At 37.2% G+C, this 18,433-nt stretch overlaps 2 protein-coding genes across 2 annotated transcripts in view; one reads left to right on the plus strand and one right to left on the minus strand.

Moving 5' to 3' along the window:
• TRIM44 (tripartite motif containing 44) overlaps positions 1-3,805 on the plus strand; it is a 60,566-nt gene extending 56,761 nt beyond the window's left edge. Inside the window, exon 4 of the mRNA XM_055143682.1 lies at positions 3,569-3,805. Coding sequence (XP_054999657.1) covers positions 3,569-3,805 — 237 coding nt within the window. The remainder of the gene's footprint in view (positions 1-3,568) is intronic.
• A 13,589-nt stretch (positions 3,806-17,394) lies between these two features.
• Positions 17,395-18,243, minus strand: LOC129405660 (integrin beta-1-binding protein 1). The gene has a single exon (XM_055142601.1). The coding sequence runs from the start codon at positions 18,171-18,173 to the stop codon at positions 17,571-17,573; it is 603 nt and encodes a 200-aa protein (XP_054998576.1). The 5' UTR covers positions 18,174-18,243; the 3' UTR covers positions 17,395-17,570.
• Between the last annotated feature and the right edge of the window lie 190 nt (positions 18,244-18,433).

Below are 18,433 nucleotides of genomic sequence, written 5' to 3' on the forward strand. Positions count from 1 at the left end.
TTTATACATTTTTTAAATTTTATTGAATCACTGTGAGATAGTTACAGGCTTTCATGTTTGGGTTACAATCTCACAATGATCAAACACCCATCCCTCCACCAATGCACATTCCCCACCACCAATATCCCGGGTATACCCCCCCCTTTCCCACCCTCACCCTGCCTCCATAGCAGAAAATATTCCCCATACTCTCTACTTCTGGGCATTACAGCTTGCAACACAGACACTGAGAGGCCATAATGTTTGGTCCATTATCTACTTTCAGCATGCATATCCCATCCCAACTGGTTCCTCCAGCCATCATTTTCTTAGTGATCTCTTCTCTATTCCATCTGCCTTCTCCCCTCTGCTCATGAAGCAGTCTTCCAGCTATGGGGAAATCACCCTGGCCCTTGTATCTACCGTCCTTGGGTGTCAGCCTCATGTGATGCTACCCTACACTGCACAAATGAGTGCAGTCCTTCTATGTCTGTCCCTCTCTTTCTGACTCATTTCACCTAGCATGATACTCTCCATGTTTATCCATTTATAAGCAAATTTCATGACTTCATCTCTCCTAATAGCTGCATAGTATTCCACTGTGTAGATGTACCAAAGTTTCTTTAACCAGTCATCTGTTTTAGGGCACTTGGGTTGTTTCCATGTTTTGGCTATGGTGAACAGGGCTGCAATATAAATATATAGGTACAGATGTCATTTCTTCTGTGCTCTTTTGCATCCTCGGGATATATTCCCAGGAGTGGTATTGCAGGGTCATATGGAAGCTCAATTTCTAGTTTTTGAAGGACTGTCCATATTGTTTTCCAGAAAGGCTGGACCAGTTGGCATTCCCACCAACAGTGAAGGAGCATCCCTTTTTCCCCACATCCATGCCAGCACTGGTTGCTTTTGTTCTTTTGAATGTGTGCAAGTCTCTGTGGTGTGAGATCATATCTCATTGTTGTTTTGATTTGTATCTCCCTGATGACTATAGATGTGGAGCATTTCTTCATGTGTCTTTTGGCCATTTGTATTTCTTTTTTGAGGAAACTTCTGTTCATTTATTTTCCCCATTTTTTGATTGGGTTGGAGTTTTTTTCTTATACAATTATCCAAATATCTTGTATATCCTGGATATTAATCCCTTATCAGATGGGTATTGGGTAAATATTCTTTCCCATTCTGTGGGATCTTTCTGTATTTTGGTCACTGTTTTTTCTTTGAAGTGCAGAAGCTTCTTAGTTTGATGTAGTCTTATTTATGTTTGCTTCCACTTGCATGGTCAGTGCTGTTTCATCCTTAAAGATGCTTTTAGCTTCAATGTCATGGAGAGTTCTGCCTACATTTTCTTCTATGAACCTTATAGATCTTGAGGTCTTTAATCCAGTTTGATTTGACTTTTGTGCCTGGCATTAGACAGAGGTCAGAGTTCATTTTTTTGCAAGTAGCTATCCAGTTTTCCCAGCACCACTTGTTGAAGAGGCTTTCCTTGTTACACTTCGCATTTCTTGCTCCTTTGTCAAAGATTAAGTGCCATACAGATAGGAAAGGAAGAGATCAAGTTATAACTATTTGTAAATGACATGATACTATACTTGGAAAACCTTAAAGACTCTACAGAAAAGCTCCTAGAAACAATAAGTCGATATAGTAAAGTGGCAGGCTACAAAATCAACACCCAAAAGTCCATGGCTTTCTTATATACAAATAATGAGAGAGAAGAAAGAGACATTAAGAAAAAATCCCATTCACAATAGTACCTCATAAAATCAAGTACCTTGGAATCAGCTTACTCCAAGAGGTGAAGGACCTATACAAGGAAAATTACAAAACTCTACTTCAAGAAATAAAGGAGGACACTAGGAAATGAAGACACATCCCCTGCTCATGGATAGGGAGAATTAACATTATCAAAATGGCAATACTGCCCAAAGCACTATACAAATTTAATGCAATCCCTATCAGGATACCCATGACATTTTTCAAAGAAATAGACAAAACACTCCTAAAATTTATATGGAACAATAAATCCCCACGAATAGCTAAAGCAATCCTTGGAAAAAGAAGATGGGTGGCGTCACCTTCCCCAACTTCAAACTATACTACAAAGCAGTAGTAAGTAAAACAGCATGGTATTGGGATAAAAACAGACCCCCCAAACCAATGGAACACAGTTTAATATCCTGTCACAGACCTCCAAATATAGGGCCTATTTCTTTATCTTTAAAAGGAAAAGGCTTTTTGATGAAAACTATCTTCTTTAGCTCTAAAATTCACCATTGACTTTTCTCCCTTTGTTTACTCTCCTGCCTCTTCCCTGATATCTACCTCAGCTACCCAGTATGCAAAGTTGCCTAAAAATACTCATAAAATAAAATGCAGATATGAGGAGAATTGGTATGTGCAGTTACTAAGAAGAATCAGAGTTTAAAAGTTGCTACTTTGGTAGTTTTTCACTTTGTTGGCTTCTCTGGTACCCTAATGAAATATATTTGTCATATTTTATTTGGCTATTTGTTGTTGCAATGTTAAACTAATATATTTTAAGCCTTTTGGGTAAATATTTAAGTTTTTATATGATCTAATATTGACAAAAGTGTATGGAAATGTTTCCCTTCATATATTATTATAGAAGTGTAATTAAAGCATCTCTTTTTTGAGGTTAGTTTACCATTACCAATCAGTATTTTTAAGACTGTATATATATGTATATGTGTAGACATATATATATATATATTGATTCAGTAACTTCAAAAGTCTCTAAAGAAATTATATGCCAATAATAAGGGTATTAAGAGGTATATACAAGGATTGTTTGTTTGTAATAAAAAATTAGAAATATCCTATTTTTACATTAACAAGGGAAATATTTAGTGGCAGGGAAATGGCTCAGAGGACTAGAGTATATGTTTTGCATGCTGGAGCCCAGATTTGATCCCCAGAACCACATGGTCCACTGAGAACTTCCAGGGAAGCAATACCTATAGGTATGAGTCCAAGACCAAAAAATAGCTGGATATTTAAAGATTATATTAATCCACATATATTCGTATCCATTCATACAAATAATAAAAATAATACAAAGAATGAAGTTGACCTGTATGTAGTCTCATATGTTAGGTAGAAAAATAAGACATAGAACTAAATATTAACTATGATCTGTTTTTATGAATCAAATTATTATATATGCACATTATATATAAAACTACTTACAAATGTCTAAAAGTATTAATACCAAACTGTTAATTATTTTCCTCCTCAGAGAGCAATAATTACTGTAACAGGATAGATAGAGAAGGATAATTTCATTTTTTAATGATGTAAATTCATCTGTTAGTATTTTAAAAGTAACTGTTTTGCTGACTATAATCAAAGAGGGAAAACCTCTTTCATAAGGAATAAAAGAGGCAAAACATAAAATTCAACAGTATCAGAGAAACATTGTTGAGGATATTGAAAAAAATTCAGAATCAGATAGGAACTATAATTTATTTGTATTTTGACCATATTTGCCTAGCACTTAAGTAACTACTTTACCCTTCTAGTTCTTTGTCTCTTCAACTCACTCTTGTTTTTCTGCATTCTACAGGTATCTCGAGACCAGATGAAGGTATTTATACAGCAGGAATTTAACAAAGTTCAGAAAGTAATTGCTACTGAGGAGCAGAGGACACTTCATCTAGTGAACATACAGGAAGCAATGGACACAGCTCATGTTACTGAGATTCTGGCTGACATTCAATCTCACATGTATAGGTTGATGACCCAGATGGCCAAAGTCAAGGAACAACAAAATACCTCTAATAAAGCAGCTGAACTTTATTAAAAAGAGAATGCCTACAATTACTGGCATTTGGAGCGATAGTGCAGCGGGTAGGGCATTCGCCTTGCATGAGGCCGGCCCAGGTTCAATTCCTCCGCCCCTCTCAGAGAGCTCGGCAAGCTACCAAGAGTATCTCGCCCGCACGGCAGAGCCTGGCAAGCTACCCGTGGCATATTCGATATGCCAAAAACAGTAACAACAAGTCTCACAATGGAGATGTTACTGGTGCCCGCTTGAGCAAATCGATGAGCAATGGGATAACAGTGACAGTGACAGTGACGGTTACAGAAAAAGAATAGGAAGGAATTGACAGCTAACTCTGGAAATGCCCTATAAGTGTTGCCCATAAGCATGAGTAATTAAAAACATAGACAAGTGTGTATTTAGACTGCTGTGTAAACCTTTGTGGGAGTATTGGCTGCTAGAGCCTGTACTCAGCAAACGGTCTGGAAAAATATTTATCCATTGTGACTTAGAGAAGTGGAGTCAATGAAAGCAACACTAGTCACAGTTAAGGAAGGACAAAACCAGAAATCATAGCCAGAGAAGAGGGGAAGACATATCCCTAATTGTAAAATAAAACTTAGCTCTGAGAACTGAGTTGATTAAGTCAGGAATTAGAGCAATAAGCAGGCCACAATGAAAGATTTTGGACTAATTCTGTTTATAATGAAAAGGTATCTTGAGCTGATTTTTACATGGTCCCAACTGCATAAATTGGATATGGATATAATGCCAAAAAGTAGAGAGAGAGTATGGGGAATATTGTCTGCCTTAGAGGCAGGGGGAGGCTGGGAAAGGGGTATTGGTGGTGGGCAATGTGCACTGGTGGAGGGATGGTTGTTTGGTCATTGTGAGATTGTAACCCAAACATGAAAGCTTGTAACTATTTCACAGTGATTCAATAAAATTTAAAAATTAAAAAAATAGAGAGAAGTATGTAAACTTGGGCATTGAAGGATCAAAAAGAAAAGACAATGTGAATGAAAGATGAGGGTTTAATTGTAAAGTTGAATTACTTTACAAATGTTAGTATATTTATATTTTTAATATGTTTGTTTTTGGTAACAGGGATAAAAAGGTCTTGAGTATTTCCCCAAATATTTATTTTTATCTATAAATTTTGAATCTATTTATACATTTAGAATCTATTAATTTAAAATGAATGAATTAATTAATTAAAGCCAGAGAAACAGTACAGAATGTAGGATACTTGCTTTGCACGCAGACAACCTGTGTTGGATCCCCAGCACCCCATATGGTCCCTCAACCTTGCCAGGGGTTGTCCCTGGGGAAATAGCCAGGACTAAGTCCTGAACACTGCAGAGTATGGCCTGAAAACCCAAAATAAAAAGAAAGGTAGCTATTTAAAAATTTTTAGCATTTTAGCATTTCAATTCATCAAGTGTCATAAAATTCTGGTCAAGTTTATTCCTACCAGTTCAGGGTAAGTAAAAGACCTCCAGGCATCTTTATGGACTTTTCAGGTCTGCTGTTCTCTCTCATTTCAGCCTTCACTGTCATTCTTACCTTGGTCAGGAGAGCCTTGGTACAGAGCAAACTAGACAATAAACAAGCTAGGGTCTAATTCAGGAGCTAGTATTGTCTGGGTGATTTTGACAGCAAAGGTAAGAAACAGCTGGGCAGCTACCAGCTTATCCAGAGTTCTTATCCAGAGTTCTTGATTAAATTTCATCAGTATGTGAAAGTAATAGTAACACTTGTTTTTCACATTTTGCCCTTCCAGGACTTAAGCAAATATGTGATAAATGGGTTTCTGAGTATTCAAGACAGCTCCTTGTAACCTTTATTTCATTTTTTCCATTTTTGTATTAAAGCACTGTGATTTATGAAGTTATTAATAGTTGGGCTTTAGACACACAGTGTTCCAGCACTGATCCTGCCACTATTGTCAACTTTCCTCCACCAGTGTCCCCAGGATCCCCTTCTTACCCCGTGCCTCAAGGCTGCCATCTTGAAAGACACCATATTATGTTTAGTTGCTAAAGTGTATGTCTCATGATTTTAGTGTTGTTCACTCTGTGGTTTGGATATTTAGCTCTGTCATTCCTTAACACCACCAATGTACCTGAGTACCCTTGGCCCTGCCCCCTATAGCTTTTCATCTGCCTTTTTTCTCTCTTCACCACTGCCACTCAATTTCTTTCCCTCCCATTCTTATAATCTGGGGCCAGGGGTGATCCAGTCATTCCCCCCTTCAACCATTGCATTTCCTTATCCAGTTATTCTAAATACCACATATAGATGACATTATCCTGTGTTTGTCTGTTTTCTGGCTTATTTAATTAAATATAATGTCTTCCAGTTCTGTCCACATTACAATGAATTATGTGATTTCATTATTCTTTACATCTGTATAGTATTCCATTATGTATATATCACATCTTCATGATCTTATTCCATTGTGTATATATCATATCTTCATGATCTTCTTATCTATTGTTGCTAAAAGTCTTAGCTATTTTACTGAGTACTGCAATCAATAATGGTGCATACATCCTTTTGAACAAATGTGGGGTTCTTTTTGTCCTGGGAATAGTTATTCAAGTGAAATTGCTGGGTCATAATAGTGGCAATTCAATTTTAAGTTTACTGAGAATCTTCCATACTGTTTCCATATGGTTTGAACCGGACAGCATTCCAGTCAGAAGTGGATGTGAGTTCCTTTCTCACCACATTTCTGCCAACCCAGATAGTTCCCAGTATTTTTGATATGTTCCATTCTCACTTGTGTGAGATGGTGTCTCATTGTTCTCTTGATTTGATCTCCTTAGTAATAAGTGATGATAATCATTGTTTATGTACCTGTTGACCATCCTTTGGTCTTCCTCAGAGAAGACCCCGTTCACTTCCTAATTCCCATATTTTGATGTTTTTGGAGTTTTGGGTTGTTGATCTTTGTGAGTACTTCATATATCCTAGATATTAACTTTTATCTGTTTTTATCTGTTGTATTTACTGCAAATATTTTCTCCTATCCAGCTAGCTATCTTTTATTTTTAGCCTGTGCTTCTTTTTCCATGCAGAAACTCATTAATTTGATATAGTCCATTTGTTTATTTTTTATTCAGTCACCTTTGGCAATGGCATTGTATCATTGAAGACACCTTTGAGGTCCAGATTTGGTCATGCCATCTATATTTTCCTTAGAATATTTTATAGATTCTGGTCTGATCTGAAGGTCTTTGATTCAACTGACTTTTTGTGTGAGGTGTGATATACTGATCCAGGTGTGAAATACTGATCCAGCTTTAATTTTTTACATGTGTTTATCCAGCTTGTCCAGCACCATTTATTAAAGAGGCTGTCTTTACTCCATTTTATGCTCTCAGCTCCTTTGTCAAAAATTAGCTGATAATATATGTGGGGGATTGTCCTTGGATATTATATTCTGATCCATTGGCCAGAGAGTCTGTCATTATTCCAATACCATGCAGTTTTGGTCACTATGGCTCTATAGTATAGTTACAAGTTGGTAATGTGATATCTTCCAGTTGCTTATTTTTCAGTGTTTTTGGCTAGTCAGGGACTTTTATGTTTTCATACAAATTTTATTATGAATTTTTTGAGTCCTTTCAGAATGTTGTCAGTACTTGAATAGGGATTGCATTGAATCTATATTAGTTTAGATAGGAGGGTCCTTTTGACTATATTGATTCTTCTAATCCAAGGGCATAGAATATTTTTCCATTTCCTAAGGTCGCCTTCTATTTCTTTCTTAAGCTTTCTGAAGTTTTCAAGGTATAGATTTCCCATCTCTTTTGCTAAGTTGATGTCTAGGCACATGATGTTTTTGGACACTATTTTGGATGGTGATAGACTCTTTATCTCTTTTACGTCTGATTTATCATTTATATATAAGAATGTAACCAATTTTTGTGTATTGACTTTGTGGCGGCCACTTTGCTAGATTGATTTGTTGTTTCTGGGAGCAATTTTGTGAACTCTTTAGGGTCTTTTATGTATAATATCATGTCATCTGTAAGCAGAGATAATTTGACTTATTTTCCAAATTAGATCCCTTTGATTTTCTTTTCTTGTTTTATTGCTGTTGCTAGGACTTCTAATACAATGTTGAATTAGAGTGGGGACAATGGACATCCTTGTACCTGATATCAGTAGGAATGTTTTCAATTTTCACCATTAAGAATAATATCAGCTGTGGGCCACTTCATTTAATTTTTATATCAGTATTTATTATTGTCATTCTAAAGATGGAATATCAAAAATGCAGAGAACCTCAGAAACACTGATACAGTGTCATAGTGGGAAATAGAGTTGGGGTTTATACTTAAGTCTGTGCTATTCCAGTTGCTCTTTTTATCTCCAAGACATTGTACATCAAGTGTAACATTTGTACTTACAGAAATAAGGAGAATCACTGTCCTAGGAAGCTTTGCATTTCTAAGACTCCTTACAGTGTGGAGGTCATGATCTTATGTCATAAGAAACAAAAAATTAAGCAAGATTTAACTAAGGAATAAATGGTATAACTCCCAGGTCCCTTCAAATTCCATTCCTGCACTTTGTGTTGAATTTCAAAAACAAAGACTTAATTTTGAGAGGTATCAGCTTCTCTTTTATTTTTATTAAAACAATTATTCCCTACCAACATTAACTATTTTTACTATGTGGTTTAGTTGGACTATGCCTGTTAACTTTGATGTAATTACTCTGAGGGATCCAAAGTCAAAAAGGCCTCAGGACTGACCGTGGAAAAAATAAGCTATTAAAAACAAGAAATAACATTAAACTTATAGTGCCTTTACAAAAGCTGTTATTATCTAATAGTCTCTGGTTCCAGCTAATTTGGTAATTTATTGATTTGAAAAAATTTTAGTAATTATCTTTTTTTAACATAATTTTTTTCTTCCTTAGACTGCTTCCTGAATGGTGGGGAGAAAGCAGATGGAATAGAGAAGGGATCACTAAGAAAATGATGGCTGGAGGAACCAGTTGGGATTGGAGATGCATGCTGAAAGTAGATAATTAACAAACATGATGACCTCTCAGTGTCTGTGTTGCAAGCCATAATGCCCCAAAATAGAGAGAGAGTATGGGGAATATTGTCTGCCATAGAGGCAGGGGGAGGGTGGAAGAGGGGGGTTATACCTGGGATATTGGTGGTGGGGAATGTGCACTGGTGGAGGGATGGGTGTTTGATCATTGTGAGATTGTAAGCCAAACATGAAAGCTTGTAACTATCTCACAGTGATTCAATAAAATTTAAAAAAGAAAAAGAAAAGAAAATTTTTCTTTCTTTTTCATGGTATAGACTTAAAAATATACAAAAACTGCATTTTAAATTTGCCTGAAAAATCTCCCTTCCCACATTATATTATAAATTTTACAAAGATACAACAAAGTTAGAAGAATTTTACAGATTATGTCCATTTACTATCTCCACCTACATTTTACTCTACTTGATTCATTGTGTGTTCTTGTGTGAGTGTGTGGCTCTATCTTTTCAATCTTTCACTCATTAGTTTCTCTTGTGCATTTTACGTCTTCTAGTTTTGAATGAGGTGAAATAAATATATGGAGTTTTATTTCTTACATTAACCACAACAAAATGTTTGGGCAGAATATATAAGTCACCTATCAGTAGACTCTGAAAAGTGAAGGAAAAATTGGCATACTGACCAAGAACCTTAAGATTTGAGGAACTACAAAACAGTGAGTTGTCTGAGGTTTTTCATACATGTTATGTATCTTGGACTGGATGTCCATTTTAAGACTAGAAGCACTAGTGGGCACAGACAAAAGAAATTCCTTAAGCCAAAGAAAATCCTGATTTCTTTAGCCAAAGGACTGGAATGAGGACATAGAGATAGAGCTGAATGTTTAGAAAGGACTAGATAAAGTTAAATGTCTACCGTTCAGTGCTTAGGACTTTTTGGTCTTTGCTCAGGGACCACTCCTGGAAGTGCTCAGGGGAGCATGTACAGTGTGGGGATCAAATCAGGATCATGCACATTTACCTTAGTCCCTGTACAATATCTCCAGTCTAGGGTAATAAGATTTGTATAGTACTCAAAATGTCCAGAATGCAGTCTGAAATTACTCATCATATATATAATGCATGCTAGTGTACAATATGTATTATATAACATGTAATGTTATATAATGTTATTATATAATGACATTATACTATGCATTGCATAGTAGCACTCTAGCACTGTCGTCCTGTTGTTCATTGATGTGCTCAAGCGGGCACCAGTAACAGCTCTATTGTGAGATTTGTTGTTACTGTTTTTGGCATATCGAATACACCACGGGTAGCTTGCCAGGCTCTGCTATGTGGGTGGAATACTCTCGGTGGCTTGCCAGGTTCTCCAAGAGGGACAGAGGAATCAAACCTGACTCTGCTGCATGCAAGGCAAATGCCCTATCCACTGTGCTATCACTCTAGTCATAAAATAATAATTATATCACTGTATCACTGTCATCCAGGCAAGCTACCCGTGGCATAATAATTATATATATATATATCACGATCACGAAATCCCGTTAATCATCGATCTCTCGGGCGGACTCAATAACCTCTCATTTCGTCCTTTCCCTGAGATCTTAGAAGTCTATCTCGACTCAGCCCTCCCAAGGATGTCGCACTGGGGACTCTTTCAGGGTCAGGGGAATGAGATCCAGCTTGTTACTGGATTTAGCATATGAATAGACCATGGGAAGCTTGCAAGGCTGTCCCATGTGGGCAGGAAACTCTCAGAAGATTGCTAGCTTCTCCCAGAGGGAGAAGTAGGCTACAAGATATAGAGAGATATAGATATAGATATAGATATCTATAGATATAATAAGATATAGATATCTGAGAGCTTGCTTTTAAGTCTCTCTCTGGATATTGGCTGTTGATGGGATTACACACACCTGGGTTCCTTTGCCGGTACCTTCATGCATGAGGCCTGTCCGAACATGTATATATGTAATTATATATATATATATATATATATATATAAAATAACAGCTTGGAGAAAAGACATAAGACACTAAAAATCTTAAAGTCTAAAGATTTAGGCAACTGAATAAAAAGGATAAATTGTACAAAACTTCATCAAATTGCTGAAATCTAAGGACAAAGAAAAGGTCTGAAAAGTTAAGTATTTGAGTTGCACATATTGGCTCTGGGGAGAGTGGTTAAAATGAAACAGGGTGATGTTGAAGAGACCAGACTTGCGGGGAAGGACTTGCAAAGAGTAACTAACTGATGACATGGAACACAGTTAAAACATGCTGGTTTTTAAGGACAGATTTTTCCCCCCATTTTTGCATTCTGATCTTTGTAGAACATGATAGAAATTCAATCAATATTTACTAAAGAAATTCTCCTTTGTGGCCACCACAGTACTGGCATGAACAGAGAATAAGCCAACCCACTCAATCTGGTAACCCACCCACCACTGGGAGCTCAGGATTCTCCCCACAGCCATCACGTTGCTGGCCAGGATCAAAGAACCAGCCCACCACCACTCCCCACCAACTCAGCTTCCGCCCCATCAGGTAATTCACCAGCCACTGGGAATCTAGATTCTCCCTACAGGCCACTACACTGCCTGCCATCAGCAAAGAATAATCCCATTCCATAGCCCCCACTCACCCTCAGTTTGCATTGAAATCACATGATGTTATAAAGCAAGATTCACTGTGGGTGAGAGACAGCCCTGGAGATATTAATGGCCAAGCCTCACCCTGGCAGTTTGCAGAGGGTCTCCACTCATTCTCACAAATGCATGAAAACTAAACCCTGCTGGAGAAAGTTGTCCTGGAGTCTGGAGTATTAATCAGTCATAGCTCCATCCCCCTAATCATGTAGTACCAAAAACAGGGAAGAAAGAAATAAAGGAAGAAAGAAAGAGAGAAAGAAAGAAAGAAAGAAAGAAAGAAAGAAAGAAAGAAAGAAAGAAAGAAAGAAAGAAAGAAAGAAAGAAAGAAAGAAAGAAAGAAAGAAAGAAAGAAAGAAAGAAAGAAAGAGAGATAAAGAAAGAAAGAAAGAAAGAAAGAAAGAAAGAAAGAAAGAAAGAAAGAAAGAAAGAAAGAAAGAAAGAAAGAAAGAAAGAGAGATAAAGAAAGAAAGAAAGAAAGAAAGAAAGAAAGAAAGAAAGAAAGAAAGAAAGAAAGAAAGAAAGAAAGGAAGGAAGGAAGGAAGGAAGGAAGGAAGGAAGGAAGTAATGAAGGAAGGAAGAGAGAGAGAAAAAGAAAGAGAGAGAAAAAGAAAGAGAGAGAAAGAAAGAAAGAAAGAAAGAAAGAAAGAAAGAAAGAAAGAAAGAAAGAAAGAAAGAAAGAAAGAAAGAAAGAAAGAAAGAAAGAAAGAAAGAAAGAAAGAGAAAGAGAGAGAAAGAAAGAAAGAAAGAAAGAAAGAGAAAGAGAGAAAGAAAGAAAGAAAGAAAGAAAGAAAGAAAGAAAGAAAGAAAGAAAGAAAGAAAGAAAGAAAGAAAGAAAGAAAGAAAGAAAGAAAGAAAGAAAGAAAGAAAGAAAGAAAGAAAGAAAGAAAGAAAGAAAGAAAGAAAGAAAAGAAAGGAATCCAGATGCATCACCATATGGCTACAAATAGTCCAGGAACATCCTTAGCTACATCAGATCTATAATTTTGTTTTATTGGGCTTTTTTGGGCCACACATGGCTGTGTTCAGTGATTATCCTGGTTCTGTCCTCAGGGATCACTTGAGGGCTCCAGGGATCCTATGAGATGCTGGTATTGAATCATGGTCAGTCATGTGCAAAGCAAGTGCTATTGCTCCGGCCCTTACTTCACATCTTTTCCAACTGCTGAAGAAGACTTCAGAATAACAACAATTCACTTGATGTTTAATAATCTATGTAAAACAACAAAAATAGTTGAAGAAGAATCAGTTAACTTGAGAAAGCTGATTAAAAAATAATCTAAAGAATTCATACAAATAGAAAAAAGGGAACTAAAGAATACAATAGACATCTGTAGAGTTGATGAAGCTAAAACGCTAATCAGTGACCTCAAAGACAAGATACACAACACCATCAATAAAAAGTTAATAGAAAAGAAACAGGGGAAAGTAATGAATTTGATCAGGCCAAGTAGAATCACAGAGCTTCTGTTTGAATGAGTCCACATATTTCAATGTTTCCTTGAACACTTTTAAAAAATGTTTTAGGGGCTAGAGAGATAGTATAGCAGATATGGCGCTTGCCTTGCATGCAGCCAACCCATGTTCAAACTCTGGCACCACATAACTACATATAATCCTTTGAGCACCATTAAGCCAGGAATGATCCTCAACATCCCCCCAAGAGAGTTATAAATAAGTCATTTGGGACCACCTTACAGAACGTAGGATAAGGGAGGAATCTTAATTCCTGTTCCATAGGTTAAAAAAATCATTTTCTTTTTTTCTATTCAGGTTTCTAACTAGTTTTTTTAAACTCTTTTTTTTTGTTTTGTTTTGTTTTGTTTTGTTTTTGGACCATACCCAGTGGTGCTCAGGACTCTCTCCTGACTCTGTACTAAGAGTTCATTCCTGGCAGGGCTATTGGGACCATTTGTGTCTCAAGGATTGAACCTGGGTCAACCACATGCAAGACAAAGGCCCTACCCACTGTACTGTCTCTCTAGCCTTAATTGCTTTCTTAATTATTAGAGAATGCTTAAGTTTTATAGACAGCAGAAAGTAAACTGCATTGTGGCACTGTAGCATTGTCATCCTGTTGTTCATCAATTTGCTCAAGCGGGCACCAGTTAACATCTCCATTGTGAGACTTGTTGTTACTGTTTTTGGCATATCGAATATGCCACAGGTAGCTTGCCAGGCTCTGCCGTGCAGGTGAGATACTCTCGGTAGCTTGCCCGACTCTCTGAGAGGGATAGAAGATTTGAACCCCGGGTTGCCCGCGTGGAAGGCAAACGCCCTACCCGCTGTGCTATCACCCCAGTCCCTAGAAAGTAAACATGTATGCTAAGTTGATAGCTATTCTTAAGTTTTGTAGTCCCATTTTTTGGTGTGTGTGCATTTTGGGATTTCATCTTTTTCCAGGTTTATTTGAGATATTGATGCATAACATTTATGATTCTAAGTTGTATAATATGGTGATTTGACACGCTTATATTGTACAATAACCAGTACAATTATTAACATTAGTTAATTATTAACTAATAATAATTAACTAATAAAAATTAGTTAACTCCTCCATCACCTCATATAATTTTTTTCTTAACATTGTATTAAAATTTTTCTTTATATTTCTAAATATTCTTTGTAAATGTTCTAATCCTATGTAGTACAGATTTAACCTCTATATCATTATTTTTCTTTATTTAGTTTATTTCTGGTTTTTTTTCCTGTTATTTACAGCATTGGAATGGATATTTTCAGTTTCAAATCATAAGAATTACTTATTGTAGATATTGATAGGTGTTTTTGTTTTGCTTTATCTTGAGCCACACTCAGTGGTGCTCCGTGCCTAATCTTGGCTCAGTGTTTGGAGATTTCTTTTGGCAGTGTTTATGGGGTATTATATGTGGTTCCAGAGATCAAATACAGACTTTTGCTTGCAAAGCATGACCTTCAGCCCTTTGCACTATCTCTAGCCCAGGTATGGGTACTTTTTGGGTTTATATTTACCTACTTAAAAAAAAAGTTTTTTCAATCATTGCTCATTATTGTGTTGCCAGTTTTAAAAATAACTTTCTCAAATTTTATCTACATTTATTTATATATTTTATATAATTATTTGCTGAAGTCAAGTATTAAAAATTCTTTATTTTTATTTGTATATTTAAGCATTTCCATCTTTGTCTAATTTCGAGAGATGAGTGATATAGTGAAATAATCAAAAAATGGATGTCTTCATTGCTTTAAAAATGATATGTACAAATCTTTAAATATTTCAAGTTGAAAATATTTTGTGTAACACTTTAAACTTGAAATGCATGTCATTTCTATTATACATTTAGCTATACACATTTTAAAATTTCACGTCAAAGCTTTTTCTGTCACGGCCAAGGAAGTAGCTCAATGGACTGATGAACATGCTTTTGCATGTGGAAGACCTGGGTTCATACCCAACACCACTTGGTCCCCTGATCACCACTAGGTGTGGCTCAAAATCAAAAACAAATTTTTAAAAAGTTTGCTGCTTGAGAATATGGGAGTAAAATGTTATGTTGCTAGCATTAACCACAGTTATATTACATTATTTCTAAGGGCCAGCTTAGTCTGCCACATGCAAAAAAAAATGACAGTAGATTATTATTTAACACTATACCAAAATTTATCTCAAAATAGATTAAATATTGTCAGATATTAGACATGAAACCTTAAATTACAGAAAAGAAAACATTGGTGATAGACTCCAGGACCTAAACACCAGTGATGTTTTTGGAGATTAAACTTCATGGCCAGGGAAACATAAGCAAGAATAACCAAATGAGGTCACATCAAATAACAAAGCTTTTATATAGCAAAAGAAACTATACAAAATAAAAAGGCAACTTAACAATTGGAAAGATATTTACACATCAAATCTCCTACAAGGGACTATATTCAAGGAATATAAAGAACTCACACCATCAACAAGAAGTTAGTAATCCAATTAAAAAAAGAAACCTGAATAGACAGTTCTCTGAAGAAGACATGCTGATGATCCACAGACACATGAAAAAAAAAAGTTCGACTTGTTTTACTAAGGAAATGAAAATAAAAACATGCAAGAATGACCTATTTCGGGGCTGGAGCAATAGCACAGTGGGTAGGGCGTTTGCCTTGCACACGGCTGACCTGGGTTCGATTCCCAGCATCCCATATGGTCCCCCGAGCACTGCCAGGAGTAATTCCTGAGTGCAGCGCCAGGAGTAACCCCTGTGCATCGCCGGGTGTGACCCAAAAAGTAAAAAAAAAAAAAAGAATGACCTGTTTCAAAATTATCGAAAACAGCAAGTGTGGACAAGGATTTGGAGGAAATAGAACATTAATGGATTGCTTGTATATAGAATTTATGGGAAATGTCATGGAAATTCCTTTTAAAAATGAAAATGACCTATGATGCTGTGACACCACTTACAGGCACTTATCAGAATGATCTGAAAATGCTAATTGCAATTTACTCTTATATTTAGAGCAGTCTTATGTAGCCCAAACTGAAAAGTTTCATCTTGTTGTTGTTTGGTGGGAGAGTGTGTTGGACCATACATAGCACTGTTCAGGGATTACTCCTGGCTTTGTGCTCGGATAGGTCCTGGCAATACGTATAGATGGCTGAGATTTAATTGGTCAGCCATGTACAAGACAAGGATTTAACATCTCTACTACCTTTCAGACTCAAAAGTTTTATTTTTTGACTATTGTGTATAAAGAAGTTTGGTATATGTATTTAGCATACTACTACTCTAATGTTAAAAACAAAAGATATGAAATCGTTCCCTTTTTGGACAAAATGAATGAAATTTGAGGTGACTGTGAGAAAAGGAGAAGTAAAGGCATAAAGTTATACCCCTAAAATGCGACAGTATTGTAATCTAGTGTAGAAGAGAGAACTAAGCTTCAGGAAAATTGAGTAAATTACCAATAGCTTCACTGTTGGAATGAATGAACCAGAATTTGAACCATGTTTCTGTAACACAGAAACCCATCTCTTGTCAATTACACTGTTAGTGATTGAAGGGGAGCGTGCTATAAAGCATGAGAGAAAGTTTGGATATTTTTCCCTAAGTTTCTTCTAAACAATTATGGTTTTAGCTTCCCAAGATAGTTGAAAATTGTGCCAAGGTTTAATTGTGTCACAGTTATGTAACTCATATTAAATTTAAATTATGATTCTTTTTTCCTTTCTAGAATAAGTTCCCATAAGACATGCTAGTCCATCAAAAGGCACAAAAAGCTTCCACCATCCCTGTAACCCTGCTTTGGAGCACTGCACACCACAGTTCTCTCTGATCAGGACACAGTGATTAGCACTCTGACCATGGTTTCAGATCCGTAACAGTCTGCTCAGAACGCCCCATCCGCTAGAATATCATTGACTTTTAATCACCTTTCTGGCCTGTGTCCTGTCAGTGTTCCTTTACCTCAGTTGTACTCTGGATTCCCAACCCATATACTCTCCCAGGTCACACACATACACATTCTTTGTCACAGGACTCAATGTTTAGGCGTCACACTTAACTACGCTCAGGGCTTAGTCCTTGCTCTGCATCTGGACTCACTCCTTGGAGAACCATATGCCTTGCTGGGGATGAGACCTGTGTTGGATGCGTGTAAAACAACTCCCTACCCACTGTACTCTCTGACCCTAGTAGCGCTGTAGCACTGTTGACCCATTTTTCATCGATTTGCTCGAGCGGGCACCAGTAATGTCTCCATTGTGAGACTGTTTTTGGCATATCGAATACATTTAAAAGCAAAACAAATCAAACCGCCTCCACCCACCCCCCACCCCCCAAAGATGTGACTTTGCTCTTCCTAGTCCAATACCCATCCCACTTTTCCATAAAAATGTCACCTCCTCTGTGAAGCCTTCCCCACCCACCTTCTACACTTCTAGAAGTGTAGACACTTCTAGAGAAGAGTGTTTTCTTTCTTTTTTTTGTTGCTATTAAGACACATTTTAATAGAAAAGCAAATATTGGTATGTCATACATTGGATTTTCTTCTGAAAAAATCTAGAGCAAGGTATTGCTTTGTATTTCCACAAAGGTTCAATGGTTCGACACTGCAGATTGGAACAGTTCAGCTTTCACACGAGGCTGACTTCCACGTGACTGCAGAATTCAGGATTTCTCGGATGTCAATACAGAGTCAAAAGCAGTGGACAAAACTTTGCAGATTGCTTGTGCTTGTTCCAGGCTATGACACTGATAGACCCAGAGGCTACATTCTTCGTTGCTCGCATCTGTGGTCTTGAGAGCCAGCAAGCTCTTTCCTGCCCCGAGACCATCGTCGTAACACACCATCCGGATGATCAGATACAGGGCGTGCCTGTGCAGGACGTCATATTGATCTGATGTTGATACTTTTATGCCGTACTTGGAAACTCCCATGATAAATTCTTCCTCCAAAGGAACAAAAGGTAACTTTCCATCTTGCTGGGCAACATCTATGTAATTGATCAGGTCTAGAGGTCCTTCGAGACTTTCTCCCTCAGACAGCCTCAGTTTCTCAATGGCACCAACATACTTGATTCGAAACTCGGCACAGGTATCTGAAGTATTGTTGCTCTGTCCTGAGCTCTTGGTGGAATCAGTATCAAGGCTGGCCACAGTGCTGGAGCGAGAAAGGCCCCCGAGGCTGGAATCTACAGACTTGCTCTTCGTACTGATTTCACTGCTTTGGGAACTGCTACTACTGTGTCGCTTTTTGCCTTTTCGGAACATTTTTCACCATAGCTTGATCCCTCGGAGTGCCCCGTAGCACTGAATACTATTTCAGTGCCTTCTGAGGTTTCGCCAGCTGCACGGAGAGTTTCCTGTCATGGTTGATCTTTTCAGAAAAGCAGTGTACCATTCGGGGAGCACGAGGCCCTGACTCCCACCTCACAGCCGCCGGCCCTTCCGTGGGACAGAGCCCGCACTCCGGGCTTGAAGAGTGTTTTCTTTCTTCCTGACTTTCAAAAAAATTCTATTTAAGTCTTTGG

The sequence above is a fragment of the Sorex araneus genome, chromosome 6 (genome assembly GCF_027595985.1).
Source record: "Sorex araneus isolate mSorAra2 chromosome 6, mSorAra2.pri, whole genome shotgun sequence".
Lineage (NCBI taxonomy): Eukaryota > Metazoa > Chordata > Mammalia > Eulipotyphla > Soricidae > Sorex > Sorex araneus.

Bases quoted from the DNA above. Each gene is read 5' to 3' on its own strand.
- LOC129405660 (XM_055142601.1), bottom strand. From the start codon at position 18,173: ATGTTCCGAAAAGGCAAAAAGCGACACAGTAGTAGCAGTTCCCAAAGC.